Source organism: Orycteropus afer, unplaced genomic scaffold, assembly GCF_000298275.1.
Source record: "Orycteropus afer afer isolate SDZICR_OR568_19922 unplaced genomic scaffold, OryAfe1.0 scaffold00072, whole genome shotgun sequence".
Taxonomy (NCBI): domain Eukaryota; kingdom Metazoa; phylum Chordata; class Mammalia; order Tubulidentata; family Orycteropodidae; genus Orycteropus; species Orycteropus afer.
The window spans coordinates 3,185,489-3,197,626 of NW_006921659.1; the positions used below are offsets into that span (position 1 = coordinate 3,185,489).

The following is a 12,138-nucleotide window of genomic DNA, read 5'->3' on the forward strand; positions in this document are numbered from 1 at the left end:
CGAAGAAAGAGGAGGAGGCCTTCGACGAGATGGATTGATATGGTGGCTGCAATGATGAGCTCAAGTATAGCAGGGATTGTGGGGCTGGCATGGGATAGGGCAGTGTTTCGTTCTGCTGTGCATGGGGTCACTATGAGTCGGAAACCACTCGACGTCACTTAACAACAACAACAACATATATCATCTACATACCTGTATATCATCTAGGAGCTCTGGTGGTGTAGTGCTTAAGGCATTTGACTGCTAACAAAAAGGCTGGCGGTTCAAACCTACCAACCACTCCTTGGAAGGAAGACTGGGCAATCTACTCCCGTAGAGATACTGCCTCAGAATCCCAAGGGGGGATTGCTGTGAGTCAGAACCGACTCGACGGCAGTGAGTTTGGTTTTTCTTTTATATCATCTACTTATTGATGATATGTATATAGAGGTGATATGTAGAATGAACTGTATCTGTTTATCCATATGTAGCTAACATATTTATACATCATCAATATATAGATTATATTTTAAGAAAAAAAACACCTCACTGCCATCAAGTTGGTTCTGACTCATAGCAACCCCTCCTTGGGTTTCCGAGGTGGTATCTCTATGGAAGTAGATTGCCCAGTCTTCCTTCCCAGGAGTGGTTGGTGGGTAAGTAATATATATATAACCAGTAATAAAGAGGATGAACATGGAAAAAACACCCATAATGTGGAAGGTGAGATGAGTAAACAGGAAAGAAAAAAAAAATTAGGTAGGTCCATAAATGACTTCAAAAAGCATAGTAATTGAACCTAAAATGTGTATATAGATAGATAGGTAAAGATCTAAGTATAAAAAGTATAAACATATTTTACTTCATTATACCTCTTGGAAAATTTAGAATGATTTAATATGGCTACAAAAATACGGCATAAAAAAGTATTGGCAAAAGGGGAAATGAAATTAATATAAGAAAAAGAAACCCATTCATTTTTTCAGTGTTCATAGCCTTTTAAACTTCTTAGTATGTAAAATTTCAAACAAAAGTAGATTAATATAAAGACTCCTGCCATGTGTCCATCATCCAGCTTCAACAATGACAATTCTTGTCTAATCTTGTTTCATCTCTAATTCACCATACTTCTCCCCGTAAGCTGACTTGATCTTGAAGCTTGTAGTTGTTGGCTGACATTGCGTCGACTCCGACTCATGGCGACTCCATATCATATCAGTTCATCTATACATTTTTCAGTGTGTATTTCTAAAAGATTAACACTCTTTTTAAACTTATACTATATTAACATTATCACACCTAAAAAATTAATAATAATTCCTTAGTAGCATCTACTAATCAATGAGTGGTTAGATTTCTCTGACTACTTCCATTTTTTTAAGCTTTAAGATATGTTCAAGTTTTTTTGAAGTAGGCTCCAACTAGATTTTCTATATTGCAATTGGTTAGTATGTCTCAAGTCTCTTCATCTCTTGAGTTTCTCCTATCTTTTTCTATTTTCTTTGCTGAATAAATGGGTTATTTGTTACCTTAGTTTCCTAGGTCCTACTGTAACAGAAATAACATAAGTGAGTGGCTTTAAAAAACAGAAATTTATTTCTCACAGTTCTGGAGGCTAAAAATCCAAATCAGGGCCTTATCTATGTTGATTTCTTCTTTGTAAGTAGACTCCAGTGTTCCTTGGTTCCTAGACTTGTAGACTATCCTCACGTGGTATCTGTCCTCCACTGTGTATGTGTGTGGATCTGTATCTAACTCGAAAATAAGTTAAATTTATATCAGATTTTAATTCAAAGTAATTAGATTTATTTTTTATTTTTAACATAATAAAAACCCTATATCCAAACAGGTATGGGGGTTAGATTTCCAGCACATACTTTGAGGATAAAATTCAACCTCTAACACTTACTTGCAGAGTTTCCCACACTCTAGATTTTGTTCATTTAGCATATTCCTCTGTCTTTTCTACTTCCTATACGTGGTATTTGTCCTGGGAGCTGGCAGAGGAGAGGAATAAATGATTTCTTGAGTCTGAGGACCATACTCAGCATGCCCTTGCATGGCCACGTTCTAAGATGCATAACCAGACTCATTTAAAGGCTGCAGTGGAGGAAGGACTTAGAGCCTCTTCGGCCCAGTCTCCCCTCACCTATCCTGTAGCATCCCCAGAGGAATCTCTTTGAAATCTGTCACTCTGCTAAACATAGTTTAAAAGTCTCTGCTTAGATTCTCAATAAGGATTCTCATTCTGATGTTTGGTTTTACTCAGTAGCTGGGTAGATGGTAAAAGAGAGAATGGACGTGAATGTCTTTCAAAACAGGCCTATAAACCAGGGTCAGGGGTAGAGGGGTAAGACAGGTGACTCTGAAATCCCTGAAAAGGTGTGTGGGCTGCCAGGAGAAATCGGCACAAGCCTAAGCATTTAATGAGATTTTGCCTTACTAGAAGTGATTGTTGGTCTGCTTTTTTAAAATAAAAGATTGTGATCAATGTTTTCATCTATCAACAATACTTAGTAACATATATTATTCTAGGCATTTCATAGGATACCAGTTCTTAAACTCCCTACTTTCATGACCCCTTTACATTCATAAAAATTGTTGAGGATGCAAATCATTTTTAAAAAAGGACCAGGTTTGCTAGTCTGATAAAGCCTGATGGAACCACTGGGACTATGGCCCCTAGCTGCCCTTCAGGTCTGGAATTAATCCCACTCCTGTGGCTTCCAGCCAAACAAAAGACAGGCATTTGAGCTGAACATTTACATTAGGTAGATATATTCCTTGGAGAGATTAGTCACGGGAGAATAGAAGGGCTGTGTACGCACAGAGAGATGGCTGAGGGGGCAAGAGTGTATGGGAGGGAAGGACACAGGGAAAAGCTAACTATGGGGAAGAAGTAGGAGTGGAGCTATTGCATTGTGGGAAATTGTAGTCAGTGTCATGAGACAAAGTGTATGTGAGCTGCTGTGCGGAAAGTGAATTTGCTCTCTAAACTTTCATCCAAATCACAATTAAAAAAAAAAAATTGTTGAGGACTCAGAGCTTTTACTTACATGGGAATATCTATCAATACTTACCATATTAGAAATTTGTTTTTTAAAAAATAAATCCATTACATGTTAAGTAGCATATTTTTATGCAAAATAATTACGTTTTTTTTTTATTTAAATTAGTGACAAGAGTGGCGTTGTTTTACATTTTTGCAAATCTCTTTAATGTCTGGTTTAGTAAAAGATAGCTGGATTCTCATATCTGCCTCTCCTCAATCTGCTACAATATATGTTACTGTTGAAGCATACAAAGAAAATACAGCCTCACCTAGATACATAGTTAGAAAAGGGAGGAGCATTTGAAAAGCTTTTAGAGGTAACTGTGGATATTCATGGTGTTACACCAAAACTTGACAAGTGGTGGCTTCTTAAAGGTTAGTTGCAATGTGGGATCTAAAACCATATTAGTGAATTTTTTGAGCTCTGTGACATTAAAATTCTTTGGTCTAGTGCTTTAAGTGCTAGGTAGCACAAATGGTTTGTGATTAACCACCAGTCTAAAAGTTGGCTATTTGAACGCACCTAGCAACACTGCAAAAGAAAGGCCTTGTGATTTGCTTCCTTGAAGATTGCAACCAGGGAAACCCTATGGGGCAGTTCTACTGTGCAACACTTGGGATCACCCTGAGTTGGAATTGACTAGACCGCAAGGGTGTTTTATTTTATTTTTTTTGGAGGGGGGCGGTGCATGGGAAGAGATTTCTATCTTATACTTGGAATTGGGTCTTTTATCCATGCATGCTTTTGTAACTGCATAGATTGGTCATTTGTAAAATATTGGTTCACTGAGTTATGTACATCTTCCAAATACTGACACATTTCATTACATACTATGAAAAAATCACTTTTGTTAATATCACCACCAATCTCATCAGAAAAAGCCTTAGTATTGGGAAACAATCCCATCGTACTTTCAGTATTCTTCATCAACAGCATAATTCAAATGCATCCATTGTTCTTCAGTCTTCCCTATACATTGTCCAGCTGTCACGTGCTTATGAGGCAATTGACAATACCATGGGTTGGAACAGGCACACCTTAGTCTTCAAAGTGAGCTCTCTGCTTTTTAACACTTTAAAGAGGTCTTTTGCAGCAGATTTGCCCTATGCAAAATGTCACTTGATTTGTTGACTGCTGTTGCCATGGATATTGATTGTGGACCCAAGTAAAATGAAATCCTTGACAACGTCAATCTTTTTTCCATTTACCATGATGTTGTTTATTGGTCCATTTGTGAGAATTTTTGTTTTCTTTATGTTGAAATGTAATCCATACTGAAAGCTGTAGTCTTTGATATTCAGTAAATGCTTCAAGTCCTCTTCACTTTCAGCAAGCAAGGTTGTATCATCTGTATATCACAGGTTGTTAACGAATCTTCCTCCAATCCTGATGCTGTGTTCTTCTTCATATAGTCCAGCTTCTTGGATTATTTACTCAGCATTCGGACTGAATAGGTATGGTGAGAGGATACAACCCTAGAGCATATCCTTCCTGATTTTCAGCCATACAGTATCCCCTTGTTCTGTTCAAACAACTGCCTCTTGGTTTATGCACGGGTTCCACATTAGCACAATTAAGTGTTCTGGAATTCCCATTCTTTGTGATGTTATCCATAATTTCTTATGAACCACACAGTCGAATGCTCTTGCATAGTCAATAAAATACAGGTAAACATCTTTCTACACTTCTCTACTTTCAGCCATGATCCATCTGATTGTCCTTAATGATATCATTCAATTCATGTCTGAATCCAGCTTGAATTTCTGGCAGTCCTCTGTTATCATACTATTACAACCATTTTTGAATTTTGATTGATAGGTGGAGTCTATTATTTATATTATGAAATATTAATTTTAGAAAGAAAAATAATATACCAAGCAACACTCATAAAATGCCTTTACCATTAATCATATGACCTTTCCTAACAAGAGTTCAAAGAATTACTACCATAGAATTTCCTTCCCTAATCACATCATATGTCTAAAATAAATTGACTTAGAAATTTTAAAGATGTGTCCTCCTAGCCCAATTATTTTATTTATTATCAGGAGAACATTATTCATGGATATACTTCATGTGGCAATAGCCTTAATTACTAATTTTAAAATGTTGACAGATTGTTTTATGACCTCCTTTAGTGTTCTTCAATAACTATATGGAATTCTATAAAGAAGTAATAATAAATCCATGCTTTTATATAAATAATACTATAAAACTTTTAAAATTAAATTTTTCCTTCACAGGTTATATCGTCACTGAAATGCCTTCATTTTCACAGGAAGCCATAACTACTTTACAACAGTTAGAATTAATTAAAAACTTAAATTTGAAACCTGATATTATAATCAATATTAAGGTAAGGATATTAGTTGTTTGTCTAGTATAATAAAGCATTCTTTCTTATAGTAGATAAATTCAAAGAATGTTTTCAAGACTGTTAAGTAGTTATGGAAATAGTCAGTCCTTTCTGCATCAACCATAGGATCTGAGTTACACTTTCTCATTCCTCTGAGCTTTTGCATCTGCAGTGCTGAGCACATGATACATCCCCTCACCTCTCCACTAGGCTTAATTGTAGGTATCCTTTGAAAGTCAGTTCAGGAGCTCTGGTAGCATAGTGCCTAAGGCACTTGACTGCTAACCAGAAGGTTGGCAGTACAAACCCACCAGCCACTCCTTGGAAGGAAGTTCGGGCAATCTACTTCCGTAGTGATACTGCCTGGGAAACCCAAGGAGGGGTCCCTACGAGTCGGGTCTGACTCAATGGCACATAACAACAACAACACAACTGCCTTAACAACATACTACAAACTGGGTATTTTAAAGCAACAGAAATTTATTGTTTCACAGTTCTAGAGTCTAGAAGTCCTAATTGCGGGCGTTGACAGGGCCATCATTTCTTTGAAGGCTTTAGGGGAAGATCCTTCCCTGTCAATTCCAGCTTCTGGTAGCTCCAGGCACTCCTTAGTTTGAGGCAGCATAAATCGAATCTCTGCCTCTGTCTTCCTGTCAATCTTCTTTCTGGGTCTGTGTCTCCTCATTTTCTTATAAGGAGCCTAGTAATGTTGGATTAAAGACCATCTTACTCCAGTATAATCTCATATTAGTGTATCTAGAAGTGTTTCTTTAATGCTTTTTATTCATGGAAAGGTGTACTATATACTAACACTCATTGATATTAGATACAAACCCTACCTAAGTCTTTCAACTTATGTACAAATTCAATTTAAAGGCAGATTTAGGTACAAAACTTGTTTGTAATCTGGGGGCTGCTTGTATATAATACAGTGTTTGCATAATATCCAAATTACATAACATCCTATGTCACATACTATATTGTAAATGTTAAGAGATTCATGATTGTAGAATAGATGGACTGTTAAGTCCCATTCATGACTGGTATTTTATGAAGTACTTCACCCATAAAGGTACAAATGGTATTAACTACTATAAATACAGAATATATATTTATATTGGAAATATATAGTCTGTCATTTTCCTCCATCCTCAGCCTTTTTAAACTAATCTGACAGAAGCCTGTGTACCTTTCCAAACTAAACTGATTTTCTCTTCTATTTCTTAACTCTTTCTATCATTCTCTTAACCTTCTTTTTCATCATAAAAGTACTGACACTTTCTCACATATACTGATTTCAGATAAAGTATTGGCATAGCATAAAAATTGTGCCTCGTGCCTCTCTTGCCATGTACTGAAACTTGAAGCAAAATCACAGTATTATATTTACTCAAAGTTTTAAGGTGTTTTCTGGTATATGTGTTGTATTATATATAAATAGGAATTGAAAACATATTCATAATGTTGTCAGTGATTTAATAATTTTGTTCCTTAGTGCCCTGACTTTGATTTATGCCAAAGAATTTCTGGGCAAAGACAGCACAGTGGTACAGGGTACCTGTATTCAAAAGATCAGTGGGATCCTGAAGTCATTGAAAGTCGTAGAAAAAAGAAGAAAGAAGCCCAAAAAGAAGGAAAAGGAGAAGAGGAAGGGGAAGAGGAAGAAGAGCAAGAAGAAGAGGAGGTAATATTCCAATCAGTAAACTAACCCAAACCAAACCTGTTACCATAGAGTTGATTCCTACTCATAATGACCCTATAGGACAGAGTAAAAACTGCCGCATAGGGTTTCAAAGTCTGTAAATCTTTACAGAAGGAGATTGTCACACTGGTGAGTTTGAACTGGTCACCTTTTGGTTAGCAGCTGAACACTTAAGTTAGCAGCTTTGCTCCTTATCAGTTTACTATAGTTTTTAAAATTAGCTATAATTAAATTAAATGAAAGTATGGATAATGGGGAAAAAAGCAGAGACTATAGAAAATTACATTCCCTTTACATTTTTATTGAGTCTGTAAGAAATAAGCAAAAATATTTCATGTTTTCAAGAAATACTAGATTGTCATCTAGAGGTCATCAAGTTTAATCTCATCAGTATAGAAGTCCCTCTACATCCTGACAGCTAACCTGCTTCTGTTGATAGCAACCTAGGGCTATTGGTCGCCCACTTTGTGACAAGCACTCTGCAAGCTGAACTGAAGACTTAGAGCAAAAAAAGCCAAAGTGCAAGGTGCAGCTCTCTCACTCACATCCTTCCGGGTTCTGCACAAAAGTCACTTCTTCAAAGAAGCCTTTCAGGGCCACCGGATATAAATAGCACCTTCCCTCAGCTCTCTCCATCCCCTCTATCCTGCTTTAATTTTTCCCTAGCATTCACCACCACCTAACATATTGTGTATTTGGTTGTTTACTTGTTTATGCTCTGCCTTCCCCAACTGATCTCAAACTCCTAGGACAGTACCTACTCCCACCTCCTAGGACAGAACATGGTAGACAGTCAATAAATATTTGTTGAATGAATGAGCAAACTACAACCTCAGCTATTTGGAGAAAACCTCATTTCTTTATTTTGCCTCTGAAAATCTGATCTTCCTTCTTACCCTTCCTTACCTAATAGGCAACAGAAAAAAAGTGAGTACATGTCCCACACAATTTAAATCTTGATTCCATCTGATAAAGGCCCATTAGGAATGTTCAATCTCAAAATCTTTAGTCTCTAAGCTTCGGCCACCCCTTGCTTCTCACTCCAAAATGGCCTCCAGGTGTAAGGAGGGAGGGGGATATGGCTTGTAAATTCATAATCATTGACCTAAAGATATTTTAAATGTTTTCTTTTCCATTTAGGCATTTATTGCTGAAATGCAGATGGTGGCTGAAATTCTTCAACATCTAGTTCAGAGGCCTGAGGATTATTTGGAAAATATTGAAGACATTATTAAACTTTATAAGGAAATGATTCTTCATCCAATTGAAGTAAGAACAAGACATATTTCTGAATATGGGAATGTTGATATTTGTGTTTTATCACTGGTTAAATAGCTTCCACATTTTTTCATCTTCATATATTATCTGTCTGATATTCCTCTAGAGCTAGGTAGAAAGCTGTTAGAATAATGCTTTCATCTCAAAGGCTATTTCACAGAGCAATATGATTTTACTCTTACAAAACAGCTATGTTGCTGAAAAGTGATAAATGAACTGCATTTTTCAAAAGTCACTAGGGGAATTTATTTATGGATGGTGGCAGGGAAACTCATGTTAAAAGATTATTTTGTAAAAGCATTTTCAAGCCCTAATTCATAGTTTATCAAAACATATGCACACTTAAGGTGTACCTTTTGTTCTAAAAGGAATTGTTAACTTAATTAAATGGTAACCTAAACTGCTAACCAGAAGACTGGTGGTTTAAACCCACCAGATGCTCCTCAGAAGGAAGACTGAGCAGTCTGCTTCTGTAGTGATACCACCTCAGAAACCCAAGGAGGCGTCGCTATGAATCCAATCTGACTCAACGGCAGTGAGTTTGGTTTTTTGCTTTAAAGACTAATCATCCCCAGGTTGTTTTCTATGATTATCTCATTCAGGGCTGATTATATGTAAACATGATAAGACCCTTAGATATTATAATGAGAAACTTTTAATGAAAATAATTAGCATTTAAAATAGTATGATTATTACAATTACTATTACAATTACGTGACAGCTATATTTTACGCTGTCAAAAACCCAGGGGAAAATGGGCCCTCTGTAGTCAGTTGTGGTGCAGGTTTACAGCAAACATTTGTTGAACATTTGCTATATGGCCAGATACTGTGCTAAGAACTAGAACTATAAGCAAAGACAAATAAAAAACAGTCCTCAAGTTCTTCCTATCTGATAGAGAAATTAAAAGAATTTGTTTTATGCTGATTTAACAGTGTTTGTTTTGGTGAGCGGGGGTGCCTTTAAAAAACAGAAATTTATTTCCTCACAGCTTAGGAGGCTAGAAGTCCAAATTTAGGGTACCAGCTCTAGGGGAAGGCTCTCCCTGTCCACCCTGGAGGGAATTCTTGTCTTGGTTTCCTTAGGTCTTCTTGGTATTCCTTGAAGATCTCCAACTGGCCTCAATCTTTCTACTGCTTGCTTTAGCATGTGTATTTTTGACAGGGATGATTGGATAATTTTCATTCTTATTCAAATTAAATTGTTTTCTTATCTATGACTTTTCTTTTCTCCTCCCCTTCTTTTATGATGAGTGGATAATTTTCATCCTCATTAGCCACCCTCCAAAATTAAATTGTTTTCTTATCTATGACTTTTCTTTTCTCCTCCCCTTCTTTTATCATAGGCCTTAAAACACAGCTTCTTAAAAGTAAAGTACATGTCTACCAGTAACATCTTTTTCTCCTTCAACCAAAATATCTTTAAGTGGCTGGCTCTGGGTAGAAAGTAAAGCATAATTAGAATCTGATTCAGAAAATTAGATTCATGACAGGAAAAGGCAAAGGTAGTCTCTACAAAGACAGGGACCAGGTCCTACATCTTAGCATGGCAGAAGCCCAGTGTCTTCTGGGAAGTGGTAAGTGCTCCACAAATGTTCCACTAAATAACTGAAGAGATCACAAAGGAAAAGAACTATAGTTTCCATTTCATTAAATGTAAAACTTCTTGTTGTGTTGAGTGCTGTCAAGTCAGTGCCAACTCATAGTGACCTTATAGGACAGGTTAGAACTGCCCCATAGGGTTTCCAAGGCTGTAGTCTTTACTAGAGCAGATGGCCACATCTTTCTCCCGTGGACTGGCTGATAGACTCAAACTGCCAACCTTTTGGTTAATAGCCAAGTGCTTTAAGCACTGTGCCACCAGTGCTCCTGTAAAACATAAAGAAATTAAAAAAAAAAAAAAACTTACTCAATTTAAAAGACAAATAAGCTGGAAAAATATCCAGATTAAGTATGATAAAAGATTTACAGCTTTGATATATTTAAAGATCATTAATTGGATTTTTAAAAACCCATAACCCCACATGCTCATTAGGTAAATTGGCAACAAATATGAGCAGACAGTTCACAAAAATGAAAGATGAAAGGGTTAACAAGACTGTACAAAAATATTCAACCTCACTAATAATAAAGAAATGCTAATTTAAATACTGAAATATTATTTCCACTATCAAATTTTAGAAGATGAACAGATAGTAAGAATTCTTAATGGTATTAACTATTAATATTATTAATATTATAATATTATGTATAAATATGGTAGAGGAGCAGGGGACAGCCCCCAGGAGGCAAGGAGCAGCGGCAGACAGGGCTGGTGGCCAGAACAGGTAAGGAGGGCAGGGGACAGCCCCCAGGTGGCAGGGAGCAGCGGCAGACAGGGTCAGCAAGAACAGGTAGGGGGAAGCCCAGGAAGTGAGCGGAGCAGTTGGGACAGCTAAGGGAGGTGGACTTGTCAGTCAGCTTATTGTACGATGGTTGCTTGAGTATTGCTGTGAGGCTGGAGGCTATACCAGCAGTGCTGCCTGTGGTGGACTGATTTTAGTGGAGCTTCCAGACTGAGAAAGACTTGGAAGAAGGAAGAGGCCATCCACTTCTCAAAGAATTGGCCAGTGAAAACCTTATGAATAATAGTGAAACACTGTCTGATATATTACTGGAAAGTTTTATGAATAGCCCTGAAACATTATCTGATATAGTGCTGGAAGATGGGCTTCTCAGGTCTGAAGACACTCAAATATGACTGGAAAAGAGCTGTCCCATCAGAGTAGAGCCTACCTTAATAATAAAGATAAAGCAGAACTTTCAGGGCCACCATTTGCTGATGTGGCATGACTCACTATGAGAAGAAACAGTTGCAAATATCCATTGATAATCAGGACATGGAATATACCAAGTATGAATCTAGGAAAATTGGAATTTGTCAAAATTTAAATGAAACACATAAAGATTGATACCTAGGCATTAGTGAGCTGAAATGGACTGTTTTTGGCCATTCTGAATCAGATAACCATATGATCTACTATGCCGGGAATGACAAATTGAAGAGGAATGGTGTGGCATTCATCATCACAAAGAATGTTGCAAGATCTATCCTGAAGTACAATGCTGTCAGTGATAGAATAATATCCATACACCTACAAGGCAAGCCTGTTAATACTAGTATTATTCAAATTTACATACCAACCACCAAAGCCAAAGATGAGGAAATTGAAGGTTTATACCAACTTCTGCAGTCTGAAATTGACCAAACATGCAATCAAGATGTGCTGATTATCACTGCTGACTGGAATGCAAAAGTTGGAAACAAAAAGAATCACCGGTAGTTGGAAAATATGACCTTGGAGATAGAAATAATGCTGGAGATCGCATAATAGAGTTTTGCAAGACCAATGACTTACTCATCACAAATACCTTTTATCAACAACACAAATGGTGGCAATACATGTGGACATTGCCATATGGAGTACATAGGAATCAGATTGAGTACATCTGTGGCAAGAGGCGATGGAGAAGCTCAGTATCTTCAGCCAAAACAAGACCAGGAGCTGTGTGTGGAACAGACAGACCATTAACTGCTCATTTACAAGTTCAAGTTCAAGTTGAAAGAATTAAAACAAGTCCACAAAAGCCAAAATATGACCTTGATTATATCCCTCCTGAATTTAGAGACTATTTAAAGAATAGATTTGATGCATTGAACACCAATGACCAAAAACCAGAGGAATTGTGGGATGACATCAAGAACATCATCCATGAAGAAAGCAAAAGGTC

At 37.0% G+C, this 12,138-nt stretch overlaps 1 protein-coding gene across 1 annotated transcript in view; it reads left to right on the forward strand.

The window, feature by feature from the left end:
• The window catches only part of AK9 (adenylate kinase 9), a 178,447-nt gene that overhangs the window by 7,846 nt on the left and 158,463 nt on the right, over positions 1–12,138 (forward strand). Inside the window, exons 5-7 of the mRNA XM_007940858.2 lie at positions 5,276–5,388; positions 6,884–7,072; positions 8,231–8,359. Coding sequence (XP_007939049.1) covers positions 5,276–5,388; positions 6,884–7,072; positions 8,231–8,359 — 431 coding nt within the window. The remainder of the gene's footprint in view (positions 1–5,275; positions 5,389–6,883; positions 7,073–8,230; positions 8,360–12,138) is intronic.